This window comes from Cupressus sempervirens, chromosome 8, assembly GCF_028749045.1.
Source record: "Cupressus sempervirens isolate cs-2001-9-10 chromosome 8, ASM2874904v1, whole genome shotgun sequence".
Taxonomy (NCBI): domain Eukaryota; kingdom Viridiplantae; phylum Streptophyta; class Pinopsida; order Cupressales; family Cupressaceae; genus Cupressus; species Cupressus sempervirens.
Genome location: NC_143125.1, coordinates 276,492,751 through 276,518,568, shown reverse-complemented (window position 1 = coordinate 276,518,568; position 25,818 = coordinate 276,492,751). Strand labels below are relative to the sequence as shown.

General features: G+C 34.1%; 1 protein-coding gene across 3 annotated transcripts in view; it reads left to right on the top strand.

Moving 5' to 3' along the window:
* Positions 1-25,818, top strand: part of LOC149542506 (acireductone dioxygenase 3-like) — a 199,710-nt gene that overhangs the window by 103,404 nt on the left and 70,488 nt on the right. For all 3 annotated transcript variants that reach the window (XM_089797441.1, XM_089797440.1, XM_089797442.1), the window contains exon 4: positions 10,491-10,605. In XM_089797441.1, coding sequence (XP_089653567.1) covers positions 10,491-10,605 — 115 coding nt within the window. The remainder of the gene's footprint in view (positions 1-10,490; positions 10,606-25,818) is intronic.

Genomic DNA, 25,818 nt, shown 5'->3' with positions numbered 1-25,818 from the left:
ATGATATCTCTTCATATACTTAAGAGCATAATGTGTTCTAGAATCTATATTAATCCTCCCTAACTAAGAGGGGGTGTTAAGATTATAGCTACAGTCGGATTGATTTAAAAATATTGTATGTTAAGATTAAATCAATCTGAGTGTAGCTATAATCTTAACGCCCCCTCTTGGTTAGGGAAGATTGATATAGAACACATTATGCTCTTAAGTATATGAAGAGATATCATCTCAGTATGATATTCTTGGAATGGTATATTTAAGAATATCAACATAAATCCATCAACACATACATATATTACAAATAGAATTTGCTTCAATTCACTATGAGGCTGAATTTTTCAACACTCCCTCTTTAGCAAAGAGAGAATTAAAGCAATTATAGTACAATATTTGAACACCACCTTAAGTGTGGTCTATGATAGATTTAAGTTATGGTGTATTGCAAGATCCAGCCCGGAGAACCATAACAATTGATTTTAATGGTGTCCTGCAAAATCCGGCCAGAAGAACCATGATGAGTTGATTATCAAGGTATCCAACAAAATTCGGCCCAAAGAACCATGATAAGTTGGTTATCAAGGAGTCCGTCGAAATTCGGCCCGAAGAACCATGATAACGCGTGGTCCAACACATTTTGGTGTTAGGAGATAGATCAACTATTGATAAAGTCGTCATCTTACAATAGTTACCTTATGTTCGTTCTCATGACTTCCAACACTCTGGGACAACTTAATGAAGTATGCCATGATAACAGGTCTACCATTTATAAGATCGTCACCTTACAATGGTTACCTTTTGTTTATATATGTCAATGAAAGATTGTCACCTTTCATTACATATCATATGTGAAATAGTAACCACCATGAACTAGGTCAGCGGGTGGTACAAAAGCTTTCACCTCAATTCTATCTCATAGAGAAGAATGCATTACAAGAAATTTCACTTAGAACTTCTCCTCATAGAGAAGATATCATTTACAAAGGATTGCACCTCAAAATTCTCCCTTTGAACAATGATCCTGGGAAGTAAGGTCCTCTAGTTACTCCCTTAGAGACTCTCTTCCCCCAAGGATTCGTGTCGGACTCACTCTGAATTCGATATCGATCTTTTGACTTTCTAGTAATAAGTCAATACTTCCTCATGATACACACAAGCATAGGTCCATCAAAATTATGCAGTCACACACATGTATTTATAGACTCCCTTTGAGTATTAATCTTCTAAGCTCCTGCCTTGCCTTCGAGGAAGTGTCATACTCCCTCTTAATGTAGAAGGATACTCATAATCTCAATCATCAAAGATATTTTCTTCAAGAGCCTCACCTTATCCAACCTGATTACAACTTCTTTTAAGCTACTGTCATAAGCTGCCTAATGTGTCATTCTTCTTTTCTTGCAAGATCAACTTCACAGACAAAGGAAAAGATCAAAGCAAATAACTCTTATAGTATGTGTAGAATTTCACATAAGAGAGAGAATACAATAAGCAAGTAAATATAATACTCAAGGATAATAAATACTTATCTGCACATTAATGTTTTTGATACAAGTTGCTCCAATGAAGGTCCATATGTATCAAATAAGATGATGTCTTTGTATAAACATTTGTCAACCAATGGGAATGAAACATTGGTTATATTCCCCCCCACAATGTAAAATTCCCACTCATTCTATCAACATTGTTGGGTGATAGTATCTATTTAGTGATACTTATTTCTCATGAGTGATCATTTCATTCTATGCAATTCATATCTTGAGGAATGTAATGAACTTCTGCTTCCATGAATGATCCTTGTAGTTTCCTTGTAGAATATTTCTTACCTTTCTGTAATGTCCCCTCTTTCCAATTAGGTTCAAATGCTATACCTTGCAACAATTGGTTAGTCCAATATAGAAAATTGCATGTAGAACATATTCGAAACATTGAATTAGTAAATAGTAATCTAAAATTCTACTCTGACTACCCCGACTAATCCTTTGGGTAAATCCTTTCTCTAATCACCTAACCCTCTAGTGAGAATTTTATCTCGATTAGGTAATTGTAATAGAAAGAGCTTCTCCCTTAGGTCTCTGTGGGATCTCTAGTAACACTACTTGGTAGAGATCCCACCTCTACCAAGTCTCTTATCTTTGACATATGCATATGTTTGACCGCTATAATATATATTGTCTCTAAGAGATTCTTTATAAATCTCTCTCTGGGATTCAATTTGGAATCCTAGCATTCAACCAAGAATGCCCTCAATTCTCTGAGTTCCCTATATATGAGATACTCGACATTCATATGATTGTCCTCTACCAAGATTCACTTGGCCCCTACATGAACTACAAAGTCCTCATCCCTAGCATAACATGATGGTAAACTCTCTACCATATAATTCATTTCATTTCTAACATATAAATATTGATGAAATTATGTATAGCTGTAATTATCTTACGATCTGCTACTGTATATACTTTATCTAACATGAGTTAATTCTGCAAGCCTCTTTGAACTTAATTATCTCCCCAAATAATTGGTCACTGTCTCTAATAGAAGGTTTTGGTCACTCTTGTAAATCTCCATTGAATATGTGTTCACCATATGAGTATGTTTATTTTTGTACTTAGTTCCTGTCCCTTATTTATTAATGTTGGCCTAGTGTCCTTAATCCTTACTGTTGTTTTGTATTCCTATCGTTGGTTATAAGAATGTTCTCTTCTTATTGTGTTTTGTATTTCTTATGTTCACGATAAATTCGTTGACCTTTTCTTATTAGTTTTCTTTGACCTCCCTTATTGTCATCATCTCTTCTACATTTGTTGTTTAGCTATTAATTCCAGTTTGGTTGCTTTCTTTTCTTATTGTCTCAATCTGTAGATGGTTCTCGCTGATGAGTTCTTTTCTGTTTGGATTCCAATCCCTTATTCATTTTCTACTTACCAATATTGGTTACTAAATCATTCTCAATGTTTGTCTCATTTAAATTCTATTGCTTCTTCCCTTATTGCATATGCCCCTAGTTTGATTGGTCTTACCCTTACTCGTCCTTCTATGTATTTGTCATTTATCTAGAAGGTTAGCTTCCTGTTCAACCTTTTCTTGTGATCTATTAGAAGTATTGATTATGTCTAGTTTCTATATATGCCTAATGCCGTCTCTTCTAACTATATGCCTATGTCGTTACTATCCCAAAATGGGCCAATCTTCAATTTATCTACCCTCAACATGGTATCTATGTATCATTCCTTCGATCGCTATAGGCTTGGTAATGTCTCGATGCAGGAGCTTCTGTCTATGTGATACTTTGAACCATCCATAGTATTCTCCAAGGTTAGGAATTTAGTATTTGGTCTCTTCCTATATTGTTTGATGACGCTTCTGATAGACTCCCCACTCTCCTTGCTCTGTTCTCCATCTCCTGTTGGTCAATACGTTGCATCCTAGCAGACTGGCTCATTATTTTTCATGCGATGGTATTCTAAGAAATCAGGTCCCTTCAGAAATACTTCCTTTCAAACATATATCCTTTTCTATTCAATGGCTTCCTTCTTCCATGTATCGGTGATAGCAATTCTAATCGCAAATGGCTTCCTTATGCGTTTTCTTGATGATACTGGTGGCAATGAAGTTTTGATGACTCGGCAATGTTAGTTGTGATGATTTCTTCCCCCTTCTGGTATCAGCCCGTAATCTCTCCTTTATATTGGATGTATGGTCGTGACTTTTGGTTTATGTTGTTATTCTTAGATTATAGGTAGTTTACTTTATAAAATATAACATTTGTACTTATTCAAATAAGATGTTTGTATTCTTAATAATATGATTTACATTGATATTTATTATTATAATACAGTATAATAATATATTATAATATTTAATTATTCAAAGAAAATTGTTCTTTATTTATTTAGAGAATTTTATATATATATATATCCATCCTTATTTTGGGTTTATTACACTTTCACTTCGATATGTAGTAGGGTTTGCCTTGGTTTTAAGGAGACCATATATGTTTTACTCTTTGGAATACATGTTTCCACTATTTGCTTCCTCTCTTTCAAGGTTGCCTCTAATGAGATGTCAGTCTCCCTTTGAATCTGAATTCCCTTTTTTTGTTATAATAAATACCCATTATCTTCAGCGATGCCTTTGTAAAAATTGTCCCAATTAATCCAAGAAATCTGAAGGTGTTGTCTTTCTTAAAGAAGTCAAATATCTCAAAAATTGTTGTTCCAACTTCTCATTATCGTTCCAAGTAAAATCTAAGGTTATTGTCTCTCTTTGAAATCATCCATCCACGAATTTATAATTCTATGGCTCAATTGGAGTGCCAAGTTTTATTAGAATATAATATTTGAATGTCAAATGTCTTCTATTTGGATAGAAGGGTTGTGTCTCTTAAATACTAAACAAATATATTTATTCTAACGCTATCGCTCAAGATGGCCCCATCCCCATCTACAAGGATCAGATCAGATCTAGGCGGATCTATCTTCTATTCCCACTTCTATCTATATAAATCTCAACTCTTCTTATAATAAGAAAACCTTATGTAGACACAACTTCATATGTTAATAAGCATGTTGGTTTACTTACTAATCTTTGTCCCCATAAAATTAGTCTTTAACATTAAGATAGAACGTTGTCTATTCATTTGATGACAACTTTTAGTAAACTTTGTTTATCTCTCCGTGTTATTACCACCACTTTAGTTACGATAACAACTGTGAACTATACTGATACCTACTTCGCTAGGCCATATGAATGTGATAAGGACAATAAGCTTTCATAAAGAAATCACATAGATATTTCCAATCAGTTTTCTCATATTTAATGTTTTACCTGTCAGATATTCAACTCTTTTACACGCGGCCTTCAATTCAAATTCATATCATGCACATGAGATCATAATACATCAATAAAACTGGTTCAGACACCCATCACGACAGGTTTAATAATCATTCTTTTATGTTCTATTTGTACTTAGCTGATAAGGATGTCCTTTTACTTCACATGTACACGATGTTAGTAAGGATGGTGAAATTACGCTTCATTTCTACAATTATATCTTCTTGAAAGTTTTGAATGGCCATTGAAGAAGTCAGTTGTGTACATGTTTGCTGAATTATTATGTTCTTTGAGAGAACATCTTCATTGGGGTGGTCCTTACTTCCCAAATAATCTCTGACTTTTAGAAAAAGGATTCACGTTTTTGTAAGATAGAGGAAGTTATACATAATGTAACTGCAACTCAAACTGTCTGCCTTCCAACACAGTGTTCCAAGTTTAAAATACACGGTTTCGTTAATCAACCCATCTTCATATTTAATATATCTTTGACATGGAATAGCAACAGTATTACTTTTTGGGACCTGTTAGTCTGCCGGCTAGCCTGACAGATAAATGTTCTGGTTATTAAAAAAATAGTCATATTTATCATGACCACCTCCTCTGCCCACTTGCCCAATACTTTAGACTGCTCAGTTGGCTACCATTGCAAGGAAAAATAAATCCGATGCCATGAGTTTGATGAGTCTTTATATTTGGCTAAATATGTAATTCATCATTCTTCAAACTCAGCATGACCAAAGTATTGGAACAAACATCAAACATATACGAGGCAAATGTTCAAATGCTGTTGTTTTTTTAATAAAGATTTTCCAAAGCACACAAAAAAAACCAATACTCAGCATCTATAGATGAATGTCTTTGTTGGATACAAACAATTCCCTGCATACTGGTAAGTATTGTCTGTGTAATACTATAATATCTCCTGCGAAGTAATTATGCCACTTGTATTGTATGATAGGATTCGTTGCTTGCACTTTTGTCTTTAAGGAACCACATAAATCGTTGCGGATATAATATTCTGTTTGGATTCATGCCAGTACTTGTAGCAACCACAAAACCCATTCTCAAATGCATACTCCAAGCCTCAATTGATCAAAACTTATTGACAGAAGTTTTAGTTGTCCACATTTATTTAGATACTCAGCCCATCCCTCACAAACGTCTATGGTATAAGGAGATACACAATTTTTTATATATTTATTTTTTAATGAAGAGTTCATGCATAACAAGTTACTTCCTTACATTTGCAGTTTGGCTCTGATACCATGTTAATGTTGTAAGGATCGTTTCTACAAATGTATTTACACTACCATTGTTATAGGTGTGTTCCAAATGCATATCCCAATCTCTTATAAATATAAGAGTAGGAGACATGTCTCATGAAGAGACATGTCTCTATGATTAATCGTTATTAGTTAATATATTGACAATATAAATCACAATATAACATGTTTTTTATATTGTGATTTATATTGTCAATATATTAACTAATAATGATTAATATTAGAGACATGTCTCCTACTCTTATATTTATAAGAGATTGGGATCCGCATTTGGAACACACCTATAATAATGGCAGTGCAAATACATTTATAGAAACGATCCTTACAACATTAACACCGAGCTAACTCCAAGCGCTAGCTATCATCTGCAAACAGATGGTCAAACTGAAATTGTTAACAAGTGGCTGAAAGGCTACTTAAGAAACTGTCTCAACACAACAAAAAGTGTGGATAAAATGGTTGCACATGAGTGAGTATTGTTATAATTTAACCTATCACATGTCCATCAAAATGTCACCTTACATGGCACTCTATTGCTACGAACCACCAAGCATTTCAGATTTGGTTTTGACAAATAGTAGGGTAGCCAAAGTTGCAAATTTCCTATAGCAGAGTATTGATGTTGTGAAATCATTGAAAGAAAACATTCAACAGGCTCAAAACCAGCAGAAACAATATGCTGATCAGCACAGGGTGGAGAGACAATTTGAAGTTGATGACTTGGTGTACTTAAGATTGCAGCCCAATAGACAATTTACCTTAAAAAGAAGTGGAGCTGATAAACTCAAATTGAGATATTATGGAACCTATTGGGTAATTAGGCGGATTGGAGAGGTAGCTTATGAGTTGGAATTACCCACAAACAACAAGGTGCATATGTATTTCATGTGTCAAGGCTTAAGAAGGCTCCAGGACATCATGTAATTCTCTCAGCAACACTACCACCATTGGATGAGGAGGGGAAGTTGATTTTAATACTTGAGGCAGTGATAGAAACAAGGGAAAGAATTCTCCGAAAATGAGCGATCAAAGAATACTAAGTAAAATGGAAAGATTTTTCGATGGAGGATGCCAACTGTGAGGGAGAGCAGATATGGACACACCCAGCATTGAAATTGCTTGAGGGCAAGCAATTCTGGGGAGGGACGATTGTAATGTCCCCTCCTTGACCTCTTTGAACTAAAAAGAATTTATTAAATGTCTTCACCTTTTTTCTACATGTAATAAATTCGAAGTTAACAGATATATGTGTAAGTGGGTAAAGGAAGTCTAGCATTAAGTCAATAAGCATATATATATTTGTATTGAATAGAAAAAGGAACATTCGTTCAACTAACTTACGTGGCCTGTAGAAGACAAGAAATCTAGGAATTACTAAGGGACCAAAAGATATATATAGAGTCAGAATCGAATATGCAAAGGGGGGAGAGAAAATATTTGGACGGAATAGAGAGGACTATGAATTGGGCTAGACGTCTGTAAGGTGTAGAGTCTCGTCAGTGAATTCTATATTCGGCAGGGGTAAGCTTGCCTAGGATAGTGGGGGGTGACAGAGGGGTAATGAATATCTTTGAGAGAAAGGACAAGATGCATTTGAATGTTCAAGTGCCCTCAGCAATGGGCAAAGCTTACTTCAAAATTCGTTTCTTTGGCATAGGTGGAATGCCCAGGAAAGGAAGTATTGGGAAACGGAAAAGAACCATAGAATACCGGTTCAAGAGTAGCACAAATGCATATACATAAGTTTTAATCGACCAAATTCTAGACGAGCTCAGAAGAAAGGAGATTAGTATTGGAGAGGTTGTTTGGAAGAGGATTCGAGACTTAAGGTTGGTTCGATAGCAATAGGGTTATTCAATGGAGGTCCCCAACAAATAGATAGAATGTGCAGGTGAAATCAAACTATAGGGCGAATTGATGCATGTGTGGGATTTTGGAAAAAAATGGAGGAAGGGATTTCTAGCTATGGGCAAGCACTGGGGCAATCGTTGAGTTATCACCACAGGTGAAGGAGGCAAATTACATCAGGTGTTGGAAGGCATTGATTGTATTGGCAACCCAAACACATGTGGTATTTTCTTCAACAAACACAAGATAGTGAGAAATAAGGAGCAAACACTCATCGAAAGGTGAAACCAATAGATTTACTGTGATGAGCCTTTGTGCGTTTGCATACTAGGAAAGTTGCGCATAGACTAAGAATGTTTGGGAACAAGGAAGACATTAGCAGTAGTCAAAATCAGCTATTCAAAGTGTGGAGGTAGCCCATACGAGTGGGGACCAACAATAAGGCCAAGCGAAATGTGGAAACCGGAAGGAGCACTTGTGACACTCCGCCCTGGTGTAAAGCTCTGACGGTTAGTTTTTGAAGCATTTGCCATCAATTCTTAATATCAAAAAAATGGTCTCATATTATCTAATAGTGGTTGTAGAAGCAACTACGTGTGTGGTTGTGACACTGTGCTTGCATTCTAATTCTAAAGTTTGTACCGGCAGTGGTTGTAGAAGCAACTAAGTGTATGGTTGTGACTCTGTGTTTGCATTCTAATTCTAAAGTTTGTACTGTTCTATCATTTAGTTTTCTTGTCTGTGTGACAAACATGAGAACAATGTGTTGTATATCTTGTCTTCAAATTAGGAGGGGAATTGCCACGCAACACAAACTAACCTACACTAATCTATGTCGCACATGTACTTCTTTGACAATCATCACAATGTATTTTGGGGTGATTTTGAGTATGCATAAACAAAAGTAAATTAGTTTTTTTTTGTTTTTTTGCTCTAGGGCACAAGACAATTCGCCTAATCAGAACTAGATAAGAGATTTCTGGTGAAAATTCCACTGAGTGAATGATGAATTCTGAAAAACAATTATACAAATTGAATATTAACTTCCACAATAGCAAGCGTGAGAATTATTATTACATTCCATCTACAAATTACACTTTTAATTTACAAAGCTACGACATGAAAATAAATTGAAATCTGGTGACTACTTATTCTCTAAGAATAATTTGCATAAAATACAAATTTTAATTACAAAATCACATCCTCAAATAATAAAACTAAAATCATGCAACATATAAATTTTTTTTTGATTGAATTTATTGCAAACTATGATTTACTGCCCACATCTCTTGCATGGCAAGACATCTAAAGATACATCATATAAAAATAGTTGACTACAGGCTATAAATAACAATGCTAGAGTTAATGGAAAGCTAAAGGTAGGATGAGATCTTTGCACAAAAAAAAAACCCATGACCCTTGCATTAAAAATATTACGAGTCATATTTATTAGTGGAAAGCTCACATAAGTTTGGCAAGTGCACACTCATTAGTGAAGTTATTCTTTTCTATCTTGTAAACACAAGTGCACCCATGGACTCCATAATAATAAAAAATTATTTCTGAACTGATCTGTCCATGAGGTATAACCTTTTTAGAGTTATCATTGAATGTCCACTATCTTTTGAAATGCTTTTGAAACCTATAGGTTTCTCCTGCATTAATATGAACAATTTACACAATAGACAACAGAACAAAATTTGTAAAAATGACTAGCAATTCATGAAAAGACAAGCTTCTAGCTGGAATTTGATACTATATGAACTTTTTGTGTGGGTACAACACCATTCCCATCCCAAATGTTTTGTGTAATATAATAATTTTTGAACTTCTAATCAAGTAAGTACATAATATTTTGACTATAAGTTACACAGAGGCTGTTCATAGAGAGCTGAATCGGACCACAGTAAATGTAATATAGAGATTCAGTAAATATTGAAATGATCAGACCAAAAGGATAGTCTCCATTGACATTATCCAGATTAACCTGACATCAGTCTTTAGAGCTACATATACTGAATATAAAACCAATTTGGATTAAATAGCTACTTTAAAATTTTGTGGGATTAAAATTGGCCCCTCAATTGTTTCAGTTTGTACTATTCTTAAGGAATCTGCATGGATGCAAATCCTGTTTATATAAAACTAATTATGCATATGTTTCCCAATGTGGAATGCAATAGGTCTGTTAAATAATTTGTTTGAATGGTCATCTTCCTATTCTTTTCATTATCAAGAAAAATAAAATTACGGTCCATAATAAATCTACTCTAATTACCGAAACATACAGATCTAGACATGATCCAGATGTCTCATGAAATTGAATAGAGCCATACAAGGAGGCTAGTGAAAACAGAAGCGATGACTATATCATTAACTAGTTAGCATGAGGTTATTAGGTATAATTCTACTAGTTCATTGATGGTTATAACTAAAATATGGTTGAAATTAAAATAACTGATCTACTTGATGGTAGTCAAATGGAGATCTATGCATTAAACAGTTAACTTTTTAATGCATTTGCAGGATATGCTAACAATATGTCCGGAAAAGCTTGCAAACTACCACGAGAAGATTAAAAACTTCTATGAGGAGCATCTGCATACAGATGAAGAGATCCGCTATTGCTTAGAGGGTAGTGGTATGTATTTTGTAGAGTGATTAAAAATGCTTCTTGTTTCCAAACTTTTGAACTCAGCTAGATAGTTAAAAGTTTCAAATATAAAAATAAATTAATGGTTCCTTGACATTGACAATAAGAGATAGTTTGGTTCCAGAATTTGTCTTCAGACAGTCTAAGGAGCCTTCTGCAATCGTCTTAACCCTTCAGTTGTTTTAGTCACGACAATCATGTTCTCATGCTCTTTTTATCCATCATGTTGATTATTCAATGAACTTGTGTGTTTGGTTTTTTAAGAGCCAAACATCTTTTATCCCAAGTTACTGGTTCAGATTCAGGGATGAGTTCGGATATGGGAATTTGGTTTGTGGGTACATGAACTCTTTTTCTCATTATAGTTTGTATTGGTATGCACATGTGTGTATATATATATGCTTTATATATATAAGAAAAATAAGAGAAATATACATAATTGTAAAAATAAATCATTTCATAGTATGAATCTATGATGCTTGATCATGGATGAATGCCAAATGTTATAGATAAACAGCAAAAACTTAGATACTTGATCATAGATCTATGTTCATAATTCTAAAGAAAATCATCACATTGAATTATTGAATATCAAAATGAAAATTCAAAATATAGTTCATTAAAGTTTGAAACATAATTCTATGTTCGTGAATCATGAAAGTGTTCATCAATCAGTCAAATGAAATTATCAAAAAAGTCGGGATCAATGGGGTCTTCAGCAGCTGCAAGTGGTAGATCAATATGATCATTGGAACCCAAACCGGTTCCACTAGCACTAGAGGGTGTTATGTCATCACCATCATCATCCACAGGCTCTAGCTAGATCTTGAATGGTCAAATCCAAGTCAACAGACTTGGATGCTACAGCCTAAAGCTTCTTCACCCCTCCTACTTTGAATCATTACGTGCCACGTGCCATGAGGCACAAGTTGATGTTAATAAGCACCAAGTCTTTAGCTTTCTTTGCAGCCAAATGGTTATGCTCCACTGAGTGGATATACGAGTATGTACTCTGTTGTTTTGCATTTTGTCACCAAAAAATGTAGGTAACAATACGAGACTTTTCAACTTAGTTTCGCATTTCTCTGAGATAGATCATTATTAAATTAGCTAATATTGATCAATCAATTGACTTCAATTCATATAGTGATCCCTTTTACGAAAGGTTTTCATCATCTTTTTCGTTTTTCATTTTATTAAGCTTTTTCTTGATTTATGAAGCCTTCAATGTCCTTTATCTTTAGTTACTAGTTTGAGTTTGATTTGAATTATGGGTTCAAAGAACCGGTTCACCAGTATGGCAAAAAATTGGAAAGGGTTTTGGGTTCGTTCGTACAAAAACATATAAAAAATATTTAAAAATTATATATATACATATTTATGAAGCCTAGAAGCATAGAGTATCATAAAATCATATGATTTAATCATTTAAACAACAAAAACACCATAGGCATAAACTTTAAACATGTAAGTTGTAATCATAGCATCATGAATCAAGCTCATACCATCATATATTTCAATTTTCAAGTTCAACATCAAAGATTCAAAACATTAAAACTAAATCACGATCCATGAATCATAACAACAAGTTCAAGTATCATTGTTTCAAGTTCAAGTTTCAACTAATCATAATGTATTGAATTTTTTTAATTCATCATATTCATTTTCTTCTTCTTTATCATTTTCTTCTCTCCTCCTCCTTCTCCTAGTCCTTTTGCATTAGTTGACTCAGCAATAGAGCTAAGGCCAAAATAACCTACATTCAGTTTTAGTGGGGTGGAACTCAAAAAAATATCAAATATGTTCTAAAAAAACACTTGAAAGCTACTTGTTGCTGGAAATTCGCTCTAGTTCGATGTAGATTCAAATTGGGCTCATCAAATCCGCCTGGGTTCGAATTTCATACCTTTGGGTTCGAACCACTCCCTACAAAATGGAACCCTCACCGAATTTTGGTCGAACCGGACCAGAACCCCGAACTAGTTCAAACCCAAACGTGGTTCTAAGGGCAAACTAGCAAACTTGGGTAACTAAGTCTTTTTTGTGTTTTCGAGTGTGTGTTTTAATGTTTTCTCTTGCTTTCGGTTTTCTCTTTGATTTGGTATATCTTAGGGCCTAATCGGACTTGACAGTCAAAAGATATGACAATTTAGGTGCCCATAAAGTGTTACCTCGAGATGCAATTGAATATTTTGAAATATTATGTTATATCATAATGTTGACATTTACTTTTTGAAAAATATAGCATAAATTGACTTTATGTTATGTTTTTAAGTTACTTTATCACTTAATTAACTATAGAGCACTTTATGTTATATTTTCATGTTGAGTTGCTTTCTAAATTTTTCACTTAAGTGATTTTATTAACTATATAGTTTGATTTATTTTTGAGATAGTTTATGTTTTATCAAAATATCTAAGTGAAATATTACTCTTTCAAATGATATTTGCACATAATATATTAATTATATAGTGTAATGTTATTTTTAACCCAATTAAGTGATATTTCCTCAAAAATTAATTAGACATGTGCTTAATTTATCACTTAAGTTGTGCATATACATGTTTTTCAACCCATTTACATGTCTACATGCAATGGACCTCCAAGAGTGCATTTTGTACTAAAAATGCATGTAATGGACTTCCTAGAGTCCATTTTGCATAAAAAACCTCTTTTACATGCAATCCACTTTACATGTAAGTGCATCTTTAGTCCACGTTTTTGCCTTCCAAGGTCAAATTTTTCAAATGCATGTTACATGTTGCATATTTTTGAAATATGTAATGAGGGTTGGAGAGTGTGTTTTGCATTGTTTGCTCATGTTGCAGGTTTTAAAATATGTAATGAGGCCTTGAGAGCGCGTTTTACTTACTCAACCTCCATAGGCATAACTTTAAAACACGTAATGAAGCCTCTAGAGTGTGTTTTGCATAAGCATGGTGCTTACATGCATTTTAAAACATGTAATGAGGCTTGGAGAGTGCATTTTTGCACTACTTGCATTGTTTTACAATTTTAATCATGCAAATGCACTCCAATGGTACGATTGGCACTTCCCACCAATGGATTTTAAATGTGATGTGTCCTGGAGAATCCCATTTTGCATTCAAAACTCATGTAATCACCCTCCAAGACCTTGTTTTGCACTCCAAAAAATAAAACGTCCAAACACATGGCATGTATTACATATTTTAAATATGTAATGAGATCTTAAGAGTGCAATTTGCACCTCTAACCATCATATGAATACATTAAAAACATGTAAATGCATCCATAGACCATGATTTTGCATCCCCAAGCCAAAAATGGCTCAAATACATGCATTTATAGGGCACATTTTTGTTAAAAACACCCAGAAAATGGCATTTCCAGCCCATATGTTTGGATCAATAGGGGCCGATTTTGAGTTTTAATGCTTGCTAGTGCCTTTGTGAATCACGTTTTTGAGTTTCCTTGCAAAAAATGATTCATGTTATTGCCACTAGAGGCCACTTTTTGCTCAAAAAACGTCCAAATACATGTGTTCTTCATCGAAGGTTTGAGATCACGTTTTTGGGCATTTACATACAAAAATGTCTCATAAAAAGCCACCATTTACAAGCATTGAAAAGTTCAAAGAGTTTGTTGGAAATTTGAAATTGGAGAAGAAACTTTCTTTCAAACCTATTAATCTTTCACTTTTGGCTCTTTAATCACCAAGTAGAAGTTTTCAAATCTTTGCTATTTTGTTGCATATTTTGGCTTATCATTGTACACTTGTTCAAAGACATGCCATGCATTTTGCAAATTTCATTTAAAAAAGATGAAAACTTCCATTTTTGAGTGTTTGGAATTTTGCCAAATTCCAATTTCAAAATTGCATATAGGAGAGCAACTTGATATTTTGTCAAGTTTGAGTCAAAGCAAGGGGTATGCTTTTGTTTTGCTTGTTTGTTTGGTTGCTGGGTTTGGAAGAAAATTGAAGATTTTTTTCCCAAGAATGCAAGTGCATATTGCATCAATTTCACTTTCCACCTTTCCATGTGAATGAATTACATCTTTCTGTATCCCACCAATTCATGTCAAAGCATATTGCGTCTATTTCCTTTATATGCAATAACATATGGAGAGCAATTATATATAATCTCACCCTTCGAACCTAATTACATGATTACATCAAGTCATGATTACTGTTGATGTTTAGCGTCAGGAGAAGTAAATCTGAATCTTCCATGATGTTATTACTTGTAATTATATTTCAGAGATATAAGCAACTTTTGTTCTAACTTTGATATCTGTCTTATATTGCAGAAAAGTATCTATGCATCATTGTCTGATATACATGACAGAGACCTATATATACGTACATGTATTCATATTGATGTATGCATATATGTACATATACATACATCCCTGTTATATATATATATATATATTGTGACAGTATTTATATGCATTATCGACTAACTTAAGTGGTCAAGATTCACATTACTCTTGACAGACCTTGTTGTTGAAACTTTGTATTATGAATCACGATAGATATCACTATCGAAGTTTGTATTATTTATGATTGATGATTATCGCTGGGCTTATTGTTATCTTTGGCGGATGTTTAGTCGAGATGCTATAACCCGCGTAATATGTATTGCATCTTGTGTCGGGTTTACAACCCACGACTTGGCACTCATAATGATATGGAGATTACGCCTTGTGTTATCGGGCAACAAAATAATAATAACCAAAGAACAGTTATAACATGGCTTTGAAGGGCCATGTCCCTATGTGGCCCTTGGGCCACGTAGAGGCATGACTCTTCGGAGTCATGGCTGTTCGGGTGCCAATATATTTGTGTTTCTTCAACTGTAGTGAACATATTACAAAAGGCAATACAAGTACCTGCAATATTATATTCACATCAGTATATCAATTGCTATTATTATTTCACCACATTTGTTTTACAGAGATACAGTAAAAGCAATCAAAAGTTGAAGAAGGAAGAGTTCCAATACCTGCTACAAATACGTGAAGATAAGTAAAGTTATTCTGCTCATATTGATTCTGAATTATAGAAATATATTTGTAATTGTTTATCTATCAGAGATCCTTTACTTTTAACATGGTATCAGAGCTGCACTGATAAGAAAACCATTGCAAATATTAATTTATGAGTGTAACAACCTATCTTGTTCTGTTATTTTAATGTCTATTTCTTCCTGTAATTTTGTCAAACAATTGTCTTGCAACTAAATTTTTTATAATTTTCAGCTTGATGTTGATCAATGGTTTCTCAAGATTGTTTGTGTTTCATATGAGATGCAAATAGGAGGCAACATAGAACCATATGCAGCTAATAACAATGACCATTCATTTATTTCTTGTTTCAGATTTATCAAGAAATTACAACTACCATAACAATCATATCTTCTCATTAAACTCAACGCATTATATCAACTATAAAGTTCAATGATGGTCCATACCCATTGCGGTTGCAGCAGTGTTAATAGTTTTGAAATTGCTACAGTAACTTGCAGCTACAGTGATCCGGACTGCGACAGTAACTTGCTGCTACAGTATCGCGCTACAGTGATTCGGGCTGCTACAGTAACTCGTTGCTATAGTGATTTTGACTGCTATAGTAACTCGCTGCTATAGTGATTCCGACTGCTACAGTAACTCGTTGCTACAGTACCGTGCGACAGGAACTTGCTGTTACCATGTTGAGTCTCAAGACCATATCTTTCAATGGCGTCAAGTTTTCCAGCTTGAAGGGATTTCGTCCTTCAAACTATTGAGATATAATCTCCAGAATATTACCCAATTTTTTTGATATTTCCAAGCATACTTCAAAGAAGCTCTTCCATTTCTTTTATAGTGTTCTCACAAGAGCTCCATCCTTTGTTTTCTCAATGTGGGATAAAACATAACTCCCTTTATGTAATTTATGTCTCCAATGCGTTATAAAATAAAGGGGACTCTTTTAATTTAAATATTTTCCACAAACTATAGTCTATGCATTAATAAAGTGAAATATTTAAATTTTACTTTATAAAATAGCTTTATCAATGCATAACAAATCTTATCAATGATAAACAAGTCTTCTTGTCGATTTTAAACAATTACCATCGACATACCGTTGCCACTAGATGTCCGACCATGTCCAAGATGACTTACTATAAATAGTAAGTATGCCCAAAGTTGCCTCAAAACCCCTCAGAAAGACCTGCAACTGAAACTATCTAGGCCAAATGGCCTCTAAGCCCCTTTAATGTCCTGGGTAGCCTACGAGACCGTGGGGAAATAGGCTAACGACAACATCATGTTATGAATGCTAAAAAGGGGACATTACATTGAGTCTAATTTAAAGGAAAAATAAAAGTCTTAAAAGGCATTTAAGATGGTGAACCATGTAAGAATCGAAGATAGATTAGATGGAGCTTCAAATTTTTCATCTTGGAAAACCAGGTTTTTAATAATTCTAAGAGAGATGGAAATAGAAAATTATATTGGATCTAATTTACCTATGCCTAAAAACGAATCTGAGAAAGCAACAAGGAAAAGGCACAATAATAAAGCAATGAAAATAATCATAGATTCAGTTAAAGATCATATACTTCCTTCTATTGCAAATCTCAAAACTGCATTTGATATGTTCAGTACAATTCAAAGTACATTTGAAATTAATAATACAAGTTGATTGCTCACTTTGAAACAAGATCTACTTTACATCAAAATGAAAAATGGAGAATCAATCACATCTTACTTCCTTAGAATTACTGAATTAAAGGATCAATTGGCTACTATGCAAAATCAAATAGATGATAAGGAATTGAGTATGATTGCACTTAGAGGACTTCCACTTTCATGGGAAACCTTCATTAGAGGTTTAAGTTCCTGTCCCGAACTTCCAAAGTTTGATAAATTGAAAAATGAATGCACTCAAGAGGAGTCCAGATTAGCATCTAGAGGTTTAATTTCAAATCAAGATGGTGACATCCAAGCTTTGTATTCCAAATCAAATAAGAAAAGAAAGTTCAAACATAACATGAAGGAAAATAATAAAAGTCACAAATCCCACAGACATAGAGATTGGTCCAAAGTAAGATGCTTCAAATGTGATAAGCTTGGTCATTTCTACTATGTGTGTCCTGAAAAACAGAAAATTCAAGCAACATTGGTAGAAGTTAAAGAAGAGAATAATGAGAAGATAGACAAAGAAAATTATGCATTTATAGTAGCTCTCTCAAGTGAGTTAAACTCTGATCACAACACCTGGATCCTAGATAGTGGAGCTTCTCGCCATATCTTTGGATTTAAAGACAAGTTTGAAACTCTCACAAATCATGAATCAGAAGAAGTTACTATTGGAGACAACTCCTCTCATCCAATTAAAGGCATTGGTACATGTTCTATTCAACTGAATTCTGATATCACTCTGTAAGTGAAGAATGTCCTCTATGTGCCAGAGATCAAAAGAAATCTTGTCTCAATCTCTGGACTTGCTGATTAAGGGTACCACATTGCATTTCAAGGAAATAAAGTTCTATCCTGAACTAAGAACTCTTCTATCAAGAAAGCTATAACCATAGGGGTTAGGGATGGAAGTCTTTATAAACTATGTAAGAGTTAAACTTAACTCTCAGTAAAAAAAAGTCAAACTCCATTGAAATTTGGCATAGAAGATTAGGTCATCTTAATTTTCGAGCTTTAGCATACATAAGTAAAATTGTAAAAGGTCTTCTAAATCTTAATTTAGAGCACTCAAGTATTTGTAAAGGGTGTGCCTTAGGGAAAAACACTAAACACTCATTTCCCAATAGTGTTCATAAATCTAAAAACATACTTTAGTTGATTCATACAGATCTTTGTGGTCTTATGTCACTTCCCTCTCTAAATGGATGTCTATTTTATGTAATCTTCATTGATGACTACTCTAGGAGAACTTGGATTTATTTTCTAAAACAAAAGTAGTCTTCTGAAGTCTTATCCAAATTCAAAGAGTTTAAAGCCCTAGTCAAAAACCAATTAGGACAAAAGATCAAAACCCTTAGGTTTGATAATGGGGGTGAATTCACTTCTGATATTTTCAAAAACTTTTGTATTTCTGTTGGGATTAAAAAAGAGTATTCTGTACTTTATAATCCGCAACAGAATGGAATAGCTGAAAGAAAAAATAGATCCATTGTTGAATCAGCCAGGGCCATGCTACATGATCAAAACCTTCATTACTCTTTTTGGGCTGAAACTTCCAATACAACTGTCTATATTCAAAATCATTGTCCTCACTCTATATTGGAAAACATCACTCCTGAAGAAGCATTTACTGGAGTTAAACCAGGTTTAAGTCATCTAAGAATTTTCAGATGTCCAGTATACATTCACATTCCAAAAGAAAAGAGAACCAAATTAGAGCCTTCTGGGAAGAAGGGGATATTCATTGGTTATAGTGAAACTTCAAAGGGGTACGGAATCTACATTCTTGGACAAAGAACTATTGAGATTAGTAGAGATGTCATATTTGAAGAAGACACCGCCTTCAAGACTTCTAGTAATAATGAAGAATCTATTTCAAAAGAAGATCAAGATACAGAAATTGAGAGGGAGGAAATCTTTAACATCTCAAATCATTTGGAATTTGAAAATGTCAACCTTAACAATAAGAAGAGACCTCTTTGGGCTAGAAACATGTTAGCTGAAAATCAAGTTGAACCAGATGATGTAATTCAGGAAAGCAAAAGCATTAGAAATCAATCTTGCTATGTTGCTCTATTATCTGAACTCATAAAATCTGAACATGCCAATGTTAAAGAAGCACTTTCACATCAATCTTGGAAGGAAGCTATGATTGAAGAATATAATTCAATATTGAAAAATGATGTTTGGGATATAGTACCAAGACCTAAAGATAAATCTGTTGTTTCTTCTAAATGGTTGTTCAAGATTAAACATGTTGCAGATGGTAGTATTGAAAAATACAAGGCAAGATTTGTGGCCTGAGGTTTCTCTCAAAAGGAAGGCATCGATTATGATGAGACTTTTGCCCCTGTTGTCAGATATACTTTAGTTAGAACAATTCTAGCTATTGCTGCATCTAAAGGATGGAAAGTACATCAAATGGATGTCAAAACCGCATTTCTCAATGGAAAGATTGAAGAAGAAGTTTTATGTTGAACAGCCAGAAGGGTTCAGTATCTTTTATCGTCAGACTCATGTTTGTAAATTGAAGAAGGCACTTTATGGTCTTAAACAGGCTCCTAGAGCCTAGTATGAAAGAATACATAATTATTTACTCAAACTAGGATTTGCCAAGAATGAAGTTGTTCCTAATTTATACTTCTAAACAGAAGGTGATGATATGGTCATCTTTGTATTATATGTTGACGACTTATTAATCACAGGTGATGAACACATGATAGGAAAATGTAAACAAGATCTCTCTGCTGAATTTGAAATGAAGGATCTAGGGTTACTTCACTATTTCTTGGGGTTAGAAATTTGGCAACTGGACAACTGCATTATACTAAATCAGCGAAAATACACAGTTGACATATTAAACAAGTTTGGTATGATGGAATGCAAACCAACTGCTACACCTATGGAGATAAACTTACACAAGCTAAAAGATGACATGAATAAATCTGAAAATGTGGATCCTACTTATTACAGACAGATTATTGGATCCTTAATGTACCTGGTTAATACTCGTCTTGACATTTGTTATGCAACTCATACCTTGAGTCAGTTTATGTGCTCACCTAAAAAGATACATTTGCAGGCAGCTAAATACATAATGAGGTATCTCAAGGGTACTATTGGAATGGGAATAAAATATGACAAAGTTAATCTTGAGCTAACTGAATACTCTGATTCTAATTGGGTTGGAAGTTCTATTGAGCGCAAGAGTACTTGAGGATACTGTTTCAGTCTTGGATCCGGCATGATCTCTTGGACTAGTCGAAAACAAACTTCTGTGGCTTTGAGTTCTACTGAAGCCGAGTATATTGCATCCTCCCTATGTGCCAGAGAAGCAGTATGGCTCCGAAAGTTACTTTTAGATCTCTTCAAAAGACCATTGAGCCTACAGTGATTTATTGTGATAATCAAAGTTTTGTCAAGCTTTTTTCTAATCCTGTGTTTCACAATCTATCTAAACATATTGAAATTCCATTTCATTACATTAGGGATATGGTTAATCGAGGAGTTATTCAATTGGAATATATATGTACTAATGATCAATCAGCTGATATTATTACCAAACCTCTTGCTAAAGTGAAACTGAAATATTTTAGGGAAAGGCTTGGTATGATTATTTGTAATGGAATTTTTTTGAAATAAAAGAGTTGTTTGCTTCTTCTATTTTATATGTAATAAAATGTGACGATCTTTCATGGACATATTCAGTAATCTTTAATTATTTACAAGGTGACAATCTTGTAAGTAGAGATTATTTTTGGGCTTCTCTGGACATTGCTTAAGTGCAAGCAGAGATTATTTTTGGGCTTCTCTAGACATTGCTTAAGTGCAAGTAGAGATTATTTTGGGCTTCTCTAGACATTGCTTAAGTGCAAGTAGAGATTATTTTTGAGCCTCTCTAGACATTGCTTAAGTGCAAGTAGAGATTATCTTAAGCTCCTCTAGACATTGCTTAAGTGCAAGTAGAGATCAATTACTGCTCTTTCAGTGTTTCTTATTAGATGACTCTGATCAAGTTTTCCTTCTCCCTAGCTAAAGAGGGAGTGTTGATGTTTAGTGTCAGGAGAAGTAAATCTGAATCTTCTATGATGTTATTACTTGTAATTATATTTCAGAGATATAAGCAACTTTTGTTCTAACTTTGATATTTGTCTTATATTGCATAAAGTATCTATGCATCACTGTCTGATATACATGATAGAGACCTATATATACGTACATGTATTCATACTGATGTATGGATACATGTACATATACATACATCCCTGTTATATATATATATATATTGTGATAGTATTTATATGCATTATCGACTAACTTAAGTGGTCAAGATTCACATTACTCTTGATAGACCTTGCTGTCGAAACTTTGTATTATGAATCACGACAGATATCACTATCTAACTTTGTATTATTTATGATTGATGATTATCGCTGGACTTATTGTTATCTTTGGCGGATGTTCAGTCGGGATGCTATAACCCACGTAATATGTATTGCATCTTGTGTCGGGTTTACAACCCGCGACTTGGCACTCATAATGATATGGAGATTACGCCTTGTGTTATCAGGCAAAAAAATAATAATAATCAAAGAACAGTTATAACATGGCTTTGAAGGGCCATGTCCCTATGTGGCCCTTGGACCACGTAGAGGCATGACTCTTCGGAGTCATGGCTGTTCGGGTGCCAATATATTTGTGTTTCTTCAACTGTAGTGAACATATTACAAAAGGCAATACAAGTAGCTGCAATATTATATTCACATCAGTATATCAATTGCTATTATTATTTCACCAAATTTGTTTTACAGAGATACAGTAAAAGAAATCAAAAGTTGAAGAAGGAAGAGTTCCAATACCTGCTACAAATACGTGAAGATAAGTAAAGTTATTCTGCTCATATTGATTCTGAATTATAGAAATATATTTGTAATTGTTCATCTATTAGAGATCCTTTACTTTTTATCAGAGATACTTGTAATTGTTTATCCCACCAATTCATGTCAAAGCATATTGCATCTATTTCCTTCATATGCAATAACATATTGAGAGCAATTATATATAATCTCACCCTTCGAACCTAATTACATGATTACATCAAGTCATGATTACATGTAAATCACTTTACATGTAATTGCATCCAGAGAGTCCGACTTTGGTAAAAGGTCACTCTTTAAACACCAAAGTTGCCATTTGCACACATCCATATGCATCCCATCTTGCATTCTTGGCCATTCCTACAAAAGCCCAGCTTTGCCCACATGCAATCCACCCTTCAGAGTCCAATTTTGACCTTTTTCACCCAAATACATATGCTTTCCTGTTCATTTCCAGCTATCATATGTGTTCCATAAGTATCTAATCCATACTTGGAATGCTCATCCCTCATGGATTCATCATTGTAGCTCAAATCCCAAAGTTCTCATGGATCCAATTTCATTGGAAGATGTTTTCATCTTCATGTTGTGGCCCACTCTTCAAGATATGTCAAAACTTCTTCAAAGAATAGAGACATCTCGTCAAGGAGATATGCTTTGATCCTTAGGAAGCAATAATTCATTTGGTCTCTATTTTTCCAATGGTTGTCCGAGAACCTATGTACGAGTGGGAATGCGCCAAGCACTTTACTTCAAAAAAGAAAAAGGAAGTTAAGATGTAGATGGAATATTATTCTGTGTTTACATCCATACACCATTGCACTTTACTTCAAAAAACAAGAAAAGAAGTTAAGATGTGGATGGAATATTATTCTGTGTTTACATCCGTACACCATCAAGAAGGTTTTCAAAGTATCAAAAACTCCAAAATATGCCAATCTACAAAGGAGAATCCATGACAACTCAATCGAGAAAAAAATTGATTATTCATCAAGGAGAATGTAGTGTTACGGAATATAGGAATCCCTGATCCCCCGATCATTACGAAGTACAAGGCTTTTTGATAGTCTATAGGTTTGATTCATTTAGAATCAACAGTTTCATCTTTTTTCGTCTTCTTCTTTCTTTATTTTTCATGTTTATAGTTGGAAAGAATGAATTGCATGAAGATATGTAATTACATGTAATTTGATTTGCATGTCCTTATGACATGTAATCTGATAATTTCTCACCTAGTTTGACCAGGTCAAAGTTGGTTGAGTTGCTCCCACTTTTTCCTCCTTTCTCCCACTTCTTTTTCCTATATAAAGGAGCGCCCCCTCATTGTAAAAATCATCTTTTTTTTTAATGCAAGAAAGCTCTGCCAAATTTTTGCAAGCATAACTTTGATTGTGTAGTATGAATTTGGGAGAAATGTGAATAAAAGAAGCAATTTTGATTCAAAGCTTTAACTGGAAGCAATTGTGGTAGAGAAAATTAGAAGCTTTGACTATGGTTTGTACCTATTGTCTTTGATTCATGTTATTATTATGTGTTAAATAATAGAGATTAGTGAGTTAAGAAGCAATCAAAGCCGAAGCTTTGATTGGGAGTGGTTGTGGTAATACATAGACTAGAAGCTTTGATTGTAGCTTGTGTTACCATCTCAAATTCACGAAAAATAGTTGAATTTCCCTACTTTTGGAAGTCTTTGCACTCCAATGGTAGTGATTTTTCTTAAGAATAGATTAAAACTAAAAATAAGTAATAGAATAGATATCATCTACTTATGGTAGTCCTTGCTCCCCAATGATATTGATTTTTCTTATAAATTAGACAAACGGGACTTAGAGCCAATCCAATAGGCCTTGAATCAACCTTTGAGTTGGTGTTAGTTTATCGGTATCACCGTTTCCAGCTACTCGATAGAAGTGTAGTTAGAGATTTCATCTTGCCCATTAATCGCTTCGTAGGTAAGTGGATTCTTATTGAAAGTTAAGAGGAAAGAAGATTAGTAAATCCCCTTACGAATCTCTCAACTTCTTGCTTACTTTGAGTTTATCCAAGGAACTGTGAGAAAGGGGAGCCTTCCCTTTAAGGTAGGACAAACTTTGTCTCATATGTTGTGGCTGGTTATCCTATTTTGCAACTGGATTTTCACAAAACTGTCGGTTGCAAAATATTCATCCAACATACTCCTATTCTGCTCAACAACAGAAGGGCTTGCAACCTAGAGAGAAAACTAACAATATAAAAAATAAAAAATACAAGATAAATTTAAGAGTGTTAATTGTTAAATTCTAGAATGCAAGCAGCCAAAAAAATGAAAAAAACAACATAAAACCTTATTGGCAATAGGATCTTAATTGCAAGAAGTTGGAGGTACATATAATCTTGCCCATAAAGGTACCACCATGTAATAGCATTCGTTCTTCTTTGGTCATTTATAGCAGTACGATCTCATCTTTTTTTGAGATGAATAATCCAAATTCTCTTCTAACATTTGCCTCCACCTTTGGATTGCTAAAGAGTCTACTAAATGCCCTCTTGTACCCAGTAGCAAGCTCAACAATTCTATATGGTGGAATTCTACCTAAAATATCAAGTACCTCTGTGTTATAATACTTGGGGGATATGGTAGGAGGTGTAAAGGTGTAGTCACCTTGTTCCAGCGATGAAAAACAATTGCTTCCACCTTTTTGTATAAGGTATCCTTAGGATCACTCTCTCCTTTGGTTGTCTTGGGATATCAAATGATGTTCATATAAGTTATCTTGATGTAAGTTATGTTAATTAAAAATTTAGATATCTCTCAATAACCAAGGATAGAGGATTGTATTAAAACTTACCAATTTTACTTTTTCCAGCATGGTGCCCATGGCATTATAGACACCCCCCAAGCATGGTTCATTAGTGTCAAAAAATCGAAGAATAGATATGATAGGCTTTGTGAATTCCAATACATAATCCACACGAGCCCGCCAATTTTCATCCAATATCATTGCTTTCACCTTTTGGGCACTTGCTATATTGGATTGCTTTCAGATACCCTATTGGTTGTTAATAACCATCTGTGACAACTTCTCTTCCACCCTTAGAAGTCGTCTAAGAATGACGTGTAATGCAAACTGGGTTTCAGCCACCTAAGAATTTGTCAATAGTAAGTTAATAACACATTTAAAATATGTAAACAATACAAAAATGTTTTATTCAATTGTGTAAAAGATGACTAAAAATGATAAATGAACCTAAATAGATTAAATTTTATAATTTATCTTCAATAATTTCAATCTAGAGAAAGTTATGAAAATTGCTTGTTACATATGGTGGTTTGTCACAAACATCTGAATCTCCTCACCCTCATCATATATTTTCTTTACCCATTCTCTTCAGGTGCCAATTACTTGCATCACCAAATTGAGGGAATGGATGGTGCACAGTGTCCAAAAATTGTGATCATATTTAGCCTCTACCAAAGGATCTACAACCTTGCAAACTTTTGCATTGGCTGTAATTACTAGGACAACATTGTCATGACCCACCGACTCTATGGAATCAATGAGAATCTTGACAATGAACTTTGTGTCTTTTACTTCCTCTTCACAGCCAACCATGCTCAAAGATATTGACCCCTTTGGGGATACAAAATTAAATTGATTAATGGACAATTTTTGC